The 7,633-nt window shown below is 41.3% G+C and overlaps 1 protein-coding gene across 1 annotated transcript in view; it reads right to left on the reverse strand.

Annotated features, from left to right (window-relative positions):
- Nucleotides 1-1,638, reverse strand: part of LOC110491863 (phosphatidylinositol 3,4,5-trisphosphate-dependent Rac exchanger 1 protein) — a 158,664-nt gene extending 157,026 nt beyond the window's left edge. Inside the window, exon 1 of the mRNA XM_021565684.3 lies at nucleotides 997-1,638. Within this exon, the coding sequence (XP_021421359.2) occupies nucleotides 997-1,134 (138 nt within the window). The 5' untranslated portion in view covers nucleotides 1,135-1,638. The remainder of the gene's footprint in view (nucleotides 1-996) is intronic.
- Nucleotides 1,639-7,633: the final 5,995 nt, after the last annotated feature.

Here is a 7,633-nt window from a genome sequence, read left to right on the forward strand (position 1 = left end):
AAGCCATAGGATGCCACACTTCGAAGTTACTCAGGCCGACATAAGCCATTAGCAGCGTCACTGAGACCTGCTAAGAAGATGGCTTGTGGGAAGTGAATTAGCGCCCTGGCATGCTATTATGGTCAGAATAGGATCAAAGCAGACACCCACCCACTGGTTCTGAATCAGACAAGAGGAGGGACCAGTCAGAGACAGTACCGTAGCCAATAAACAGACCAGAATCAGCTGAACAACGTCTCTAAATTGATGGGATACAATTACGCATCTTCTGATCAGATGGTATCTTGTAGGGCTGAGTGATTAACCAAATGTTGGTTATTTTTACACACAACTGATGTCAGTTCAATTATTCGAATTCCATGTTGTTCTGGTGTTTTTCTTCCTGTGAGCTCAATGCACGCTGCAGTTTCTCTTGAAATAAAATAATATCATGCATGAACTGTGCTATGCAGAAGGGAGTTGTTTCCAACTGGCAAATGTTCTACATAGTTCAGCGCAGAAAAGGTTATACCCGACTATAATGAGCATAATCACGGCTACTTGTCCAGTCTGTGTTTCTTTTATGGTTGCTATGTAAAATACAAAAAAATGCGCGATCAAGAGGATACAGAGACCAGTTGCTTGGCGAGGTATTGATATTCACTAGAACAGTGATTTTGTCAGACAGCATAGGCAGCAGATCAATGGAGATGAGGTGAAGTGACCGCTCCCCCCAAATTAAATGCAGGAAAGCGCCGCTCTAAACAGAAGGGTAAAGCTACAAATTTAAAACCAGACAGGATGTTGGATTGTGTTTTAGGTGCAACAAATAAACTAGTGATTCATGCTAGGGCATTCAGCAGCTGTAGAAAGCCAGCCTTGCCTTCACTTTCTCGTAAAGGTGTTTGTTGCCATCACTTTGTGACATGATCCAACAGCTGAACAATACAAATACCATGCTTGGCAAGCAGACTAACACAAACTCAGTTAATGCCAAAAGCGTGAACAGAAACTTACCGACTGAAGGAAAAGCAATACCCGAACGTAATCCCTCTCGGTGTTCAAGATTTCATGTAAAACACAGAGCCTCAAGCGTTGCTCGCGGTCCGACTCTTTGGTGCTGTGAAGGACGCGGTTCTGTTGCCCCTCTTCCATGATTGATCTTTATCCAAAAAAGTACGGGAAAACAAGTCTTTCAGTTATTCTTTATACTTGGGTCACTGCAAAAGTATCCCGAGTTAGTTGCAATTTAAATCCATTTTGCAACACCGTATTTTCAAACACGGATGCGCAATAGGCTTTACATGAACTTAAACAAAAGTATTAAAACAAAAGCACACGTCTTGATGAACTTTTTTGTTCTTTCTTGAAAAGACTGAAGCCACAATAAATGACGAAGGACTCCAGATCGATTTGATTGATCCGATTCCCGGACAAGAAAAGACAACTTCAGATAAGAATCTTACAGCTCATGAACTATCAGAGGAGAGCTAAAACACAAGCTCTCAGGTTGGTTAGTTGAGGAGACAATACACGATGTAATCAGTACTAGTTCCGCAGAAGGCAGTCTGAAAAGTGCCTGTTGTCCTCTTCTCGGCTTCTGTTGGGACTAAGCGCAGTGCCAACGCTGGTGCAAGTGGTAGCTTTCAGAAGTGCTGCAGTGTAGGGACCGACCACCTGTAGGTTAAATTAGCATAAGGAATGCATGTTCAATATCGAATCATTAATTCTGCACCTACAACATATGCTATACCCAATTCTTCTTTCAATAAGGCAGCCTAATTAATAATTTACTTTACGCATGAAGTGCCATGGTTTGTCCAGGCCTATTAAACAATTGAACAAGTCGAGGCTGCAAATGAAGTTGACAGTTTTAGGAATACAATGTAATATTTTAGATGATTGTTGTTATTTAATTTATGAAGAGGTTCTGAGAGAACCAACGGTACCACCAACTGGCTCAAGTGTTAAAACGCTGCATGGTCAATCCAAGGTCTCCATTGGCCGTGCAGCGTTTAGGGAGATACGGCCTCTGCAGAAGTCAGGCATTCATACGTCTTGCTCTTCGTGAAGCAGCACAGAGTGGTTGAACAGAGCTGTTGTCAGCACAGAGCTGTTGAACAGAGCTGTTGTCAACGCGGAGCGGTTGAACAGAGCTGTTGTCAGCACAGAGCTGTTGTCAGCGGGGAGCGGTTGAACAGAGCTGTTGTCAGCGGGGAGCAGTTGAACAGAGCTGTTGTCAGCACGGAGAAGTTGAACAGAGCTGTTGTCAGCACAGAGCAGTTGAACAGAGCTGTTGTCAGCGGGGAGCGGTTGAACAGAGCTGTTGTGAGCACAGAGTGGTTGAACAGAGCTGTTGTCAGCGGGGAGCGGTTGAACAGAGCTGTTGTGAGCACAGAGTGGTTGAACAGAGCTGTTGTCAGCACAGAGCGGTTGAACAGAGCTGTTGTCAGCACGGAGCGGTTGAACAGAGATGTTGTCAGCACGTAGCAGTTGAACAGAGCTGTTGTCAGCGGGGAGCAGTTGAACAGAGCTGTTGTGAGCACAGAGCAGTTGAACAGAGCTGTTGTCAGCACAGAGCGGTTGAACAGAGCTGTTGTCAGCACAGAGCGGTTGAACAGAGCTGTTGTCAGCACGGAGCGGTTGAACAGAGCTGTTGTCAGCAGGGAGCGGTTGAACAGAGCTGTTGTCAAGGAAACGAGTTTGTGTTTATACAGGACATCCCGCCACCACCTACAGTCAACCAATCATGTCAATGCGGTGCGATACTGAGCCCTCCACTTTTACAACATTTGAGTCGCATGGAGATGCTGGGCAGAGTTGTATTTGGCCTCTATTTGGCCCTGAGGCTCCGCGATTGCATCACACGGAGCCTCCGACCACATTTTCGAATGAAACATAAGTTGGTTTTAAGTTGAGCACAAAGCAGGAGCCGTGTTGAATTTGAAAATATGAGAGTGGACTCATTCATAGCACAGCAGCAAACTCTTACAACTTTGGGTCAAATTAAATTGTCAAACGAGTAAAATTCCAATGATTGAGAGAACGTTGTGTGTTTTTACTATATTCCTCAAATGTTGGTTAAAATTTTAAGAAATGAAAATATAATGAATGCAGGTTACATTATTATCCACTGTGATTCTAGTTGCATACAATTTTTTTTGCCTTTTCAAATGAGGAACGCAACAGACAACTGATATGCCTCACTTTATATTTACAGTGAGGCAAAAAAGTATTTAGTCAGCCACCAATTGTGCAAGTTCTCCCACTTTAAAAGATGAGAGAGGCCTGTAATTTTCATCATAGGTACACTTCAACTATGACAGACAAAATGAGAAAAGAAAATCCAGAAAATCACATTGCAGGATTGTTAATGAATTTATTTGCAAATTATGGTGGAAAATAAGTATTTGGTCAATAACAAAAGTTTATCTCAATACTTTGTTATATACCCTTTGTTGGCAATGACAGAGGTCAAACATTTTCTGTAAGTCTTCACAAGGTTTTCACACACTGTTGCTGGTATTTTGGCCCATTCCTCCATGCAGATCTCCTCTAGAGCAGTGATGTTTTGGGGCTGTTGCTGGGCAACATGGATTTTCAACTCCCTCCAAAGGTTTCCTATGGGGTTGAGATCTGGACACTGGCTAGGCCACTCCAGGACCTTGAAATGCTTCTTACGAAGCCACTCCTTTGTTACCCGGGCGGTGTGTTTGGGATCATTGTCATGCTGAAAGAGCATTTCATCTTCAATGCCCTTGCTGATGGAAGGAGGTTTTCACTCAAAATCTCACGATACATGGCCCTATTCATTCTTTCCTTTACACAGATCAGTCGTCCTGGTCCCTTTACAGAAAAACAGCCCCAAAGCATGATGTTTCCACCCCCATGCTTCACAGTAGGTATGGTGTTCTTTGGATGCAACTCAGCATTCTTTGTCCTCCAAACACGACGAGTTGAGTTTTTACCAAAAAGTTCTATTTTGGTTTGATCTGACCATATGACATTCTCCCAATCTTCTTCTGGATCATCCAAATGCTCTCTAGCAAACTTCAGACAGGCCTGGACATGTACTGGCTTAAGCAGGGGGACACGTCTGGCACTGCAGGATTTGAGTCCCTGACGGCGTAGTGTGTTACTGATGGTAGGCTTTGTTACTTTGGTCCCAGCTCTCTGCAGGTCATTCACTAGGTCCCCCCGTGTGGTTCTGGGATTTTTTCTCACCGTTCTTGTGATCATTTTGACCCCACGGGGTGAGATCTTGCATGGAGCCCCAGATGGAGGGAGATTATCTGTGGTCTTGTATGTCTTCCATTTCCTAATAATTGCTGCCACAGTTGATTTCTTCAAACCAAGCTGCTTACCTATTGCAGATTCAGTCTTCCCAGCCTGGTGCAGGTCTACAATTTTGTTTCTGGTGTCCTTTGACAGCTCTTTGGTCTTGGCCATAGTGGAGTTTGGAGTGTGACTGTTTGAGGTTGTGGACAGGTGTCTTTTATACTGATAACAAGTTCAAACAGGTGCCATTAATACAGATAACGAGTGGAGGACAGAGGAGCCTCTTAAAGAAGAAGTTACAGGTCGGTGAGAGCCAGACATCTTGCTTGTTTGTAGGTGACCAAATACTTATTTTACACCATCATTTGCAAATAAATTCATAAAAAATCCTACAATGTGATTTTCTGGATTTTTTTCTCTCTCATTTTGTCTGTCATAGTTGAAGTATAAATAACTATGATGGAAATTACAGGCCTCTCTCATCTTTTTAAATGGGAGATCTTGCACAATTGGTGGCTGACTAAATACTTTTTTTGCCCCATTGTACATATAATTCTTGCTTTCTGTACATCACAAGCTATGTCCTTAAAATTGTCCATAAAATATTTAATATTACTGAACAACAAATAAGTAATTCATGCAGGAGCGCAACTTTGGTTGTAGAAGTGGGGGTGGCATGTTTTTTTTCTTCTTCAGTCAGATAAACACTCCAATCAGCCTACCCAACCGCTTTGAGGCATCTGCATGGTCCTAAAGAACACCGGTGCCTTGTTTTGTATAACATTCCAATGATAAAACTCGGGTGGAACAGTTGCACCCCTGAATTGATAAGATTAAGTATTGACTGTATGCAACTGCTTTGATTAATTCATATTCCACACTTCTTTTCCTTCGCTATATGCAAAAATTACATAAAAATCATAAACCATCCAAAAGGGACATGATCTATTTCAATGATAGTAAATAAAATAAAATAAACGATTTTAGTCAATCACATTTCACAAGATAAACCTCTTCCTTGAGTATACAGTGGCAAGAAAAAGTATGTGAACCCTTATGAATTACCTGGATTTCTGCATAAATTTGTCATAACATTTGATCTTCTTGGTCACAACAATAGACAAACAGTTTGCTTAAACTAATAACACACAAACAATTATATGTTTGTTTTTATTGAACACACCGTGTAAACATTCACAGTGCAGGATGAGAAAAGTATGTGAACCCTTGGATTTAATAATTGGTTTACCCTCTCTTTGGCAGCAATAACCTCAACCAAACATTTTCTGTAGTTGTAGATCAGACCTGTACAACGGTCAGGAGGAATGTCCATTCCTCTTTACAAAACTGTTTCAGTTCAGCAATATTCTTGGGATGTCTGGTGTGAACTGCTCTCAAGGTCATGCCACAGCATTTTAAATTGAGTTGAGGTCAGGACTCTGACTGGGCCACTCCAGAAGGCGTATTTTCTTCTGTTGAAGCCATTCTGTTTACTTCTGTGTTTTGGGTCGTTGTCCTGTTGCATCACCCAACTTCTGTTGAGCTTCAATTGGTGGACTGATAGCCTTACATTCTCCTGCAAATTGTCTTGATAAACTTGGGAATTAATTTTTCAGTCGATGGAAGCAAGCTGTCCAGGCAGGCCCTGAGGCAACAAAGCAGCCCCAAATCATCATGCTCCCTCCACCATACTTTACAGTTGGGATGAGGTTTTGATGGTGGTGCGATGTGATGTTCCTTCTAAACAACTCTACTTTAGTTTAATTTGTCCACAGAATATTTTGCCAGTAGCTTCATGGAACATCCAGGTGCTCTTTCTTGAACTTCAGATGTGCAGCAGTGGGTTTTTTTGGACAGCAGTGGCTTCTTCCATGGTGTCCTCCCATGAAAACCATTCTTGTTTAGTGATTTACAAATCGTAGACTCGCCAGAGATGTTAGCACCTTCCAGAGATTTCTGTATGTCTTTAGCTGAAACACTATGATTCTTCTTAACCTCATTGAGCATTCTGCGCTGTGCTCTTGTCTTTGCAGGATGGCCACTCCTAGGGAGAGTAGCAACAAAGCTGAACTTTCTCCATTTATAGACGATTTGTCTTACCGTGTACTGATGAACATCAAGCTTTATGCAAGTCAACAATTCTTAGATCTTCTGAGATCTCTTTTGTTCGAGGCATGGTTCACATCAGGTAAGATGATGTGAATAGCATTTTTTTATATTGCAGGGCAGCTCTAACCAACGTCTCCAGTCTCATTGATTGGACTCCAGGTTAGCTGACTCCTGACTCCGATTATCTTTTGGAGAAGTCATTAGCCTAGGGGTTCACGTACTTTTCCCAACCTACACTGAATGTTTAAATATTCAATATAGACAAGAACAATGCAATAATTTGTGTGTTATTAGTTTAAGCACACTATGTTTGTCTATTGTTGTGACTTAGAGGAAGGTCAGATACATTTCTTGTTTTTTTTTACCAATTTATGTGGAAATCCAGGTAATTCCAAAGGGTTCATCTACTTTTTCTTGCAACTGTATTTCCAAACAACAACAAAAAATACAATATATGAGAAAATAAATGTGCTCAGTGCATTAAGACTTCCCATATGAAACATTAAAGAAATATGTTTGGTTGTTTTATCCTCTTCAATCTTTGCGATAAATAACTTCACGTTATTACAGGTAGACAGTAAAGGGTTCACTTCAGGGCTTTTCAAAGTACAGTAAGTAAACCAAATCAGTCAGCTAATTGCAATACGCAAAGTAAACTCATGACTGTATAGATGGAATAAACATTTTGTTCATTTGCAGTGAATATGAAAATCAGTTCAATCAGAGCATTTTCTGATTCCAAATCATATGCAAATTTGCTTCACCTTTTGTTATTAAAACTAAACTATCAGTAAACTTTGCCATCCAGTAAATGCTTTCGCCCAATGGTTTGTTTGTAGGGAATGAGAAAGAAAAAAAATAAGATCATCCTGAGACATCTCACATTCAAAGAGACCAAAACATTCTCAGTACTCAAGGTGCATTTCTGATAAAGAGCAATGCCTGGACACTTCTGACAAAAAAAGTGTGCCATCTTCAGAATGAAGTATAATCATGTGCCTTTACCAGAAAGGATGTATGCTTTCCTTCTCTAGAAACATAGTCATGAGACAGTTGATGGCTGGTGTTGCATCACACATACAGTATAGACATCCCTTTGCATGGGATGGAGATGAGCAAATACACCTCAGATGCTAAATTCACCTCTCCAAAGTTGGCTCACACTTACAGTGCAATATGACCTAATAATCAAAATGGTTCAGAGCCTGAAAGACTAATACTGGTCTACTTCATTGTAAGAACAATATCTGTGCACCCTGTTAGCAGC

This window comes from Oncorhynchus mykiss, chromosome 16, assembly GCF_057628025.1.
Source record: "Oncorhynchus mykiss isolate SJ-2025 chromosome 16, ASM5762802v1, whole genome shotgun sequence".
Taxonomy (NCBI): Eukaryota; Metazoa; Chordata; class Actinopteri; order Salmoniformes; family Salmonidae; genus Oncorhynchus; species Oncorhynchus mykiss.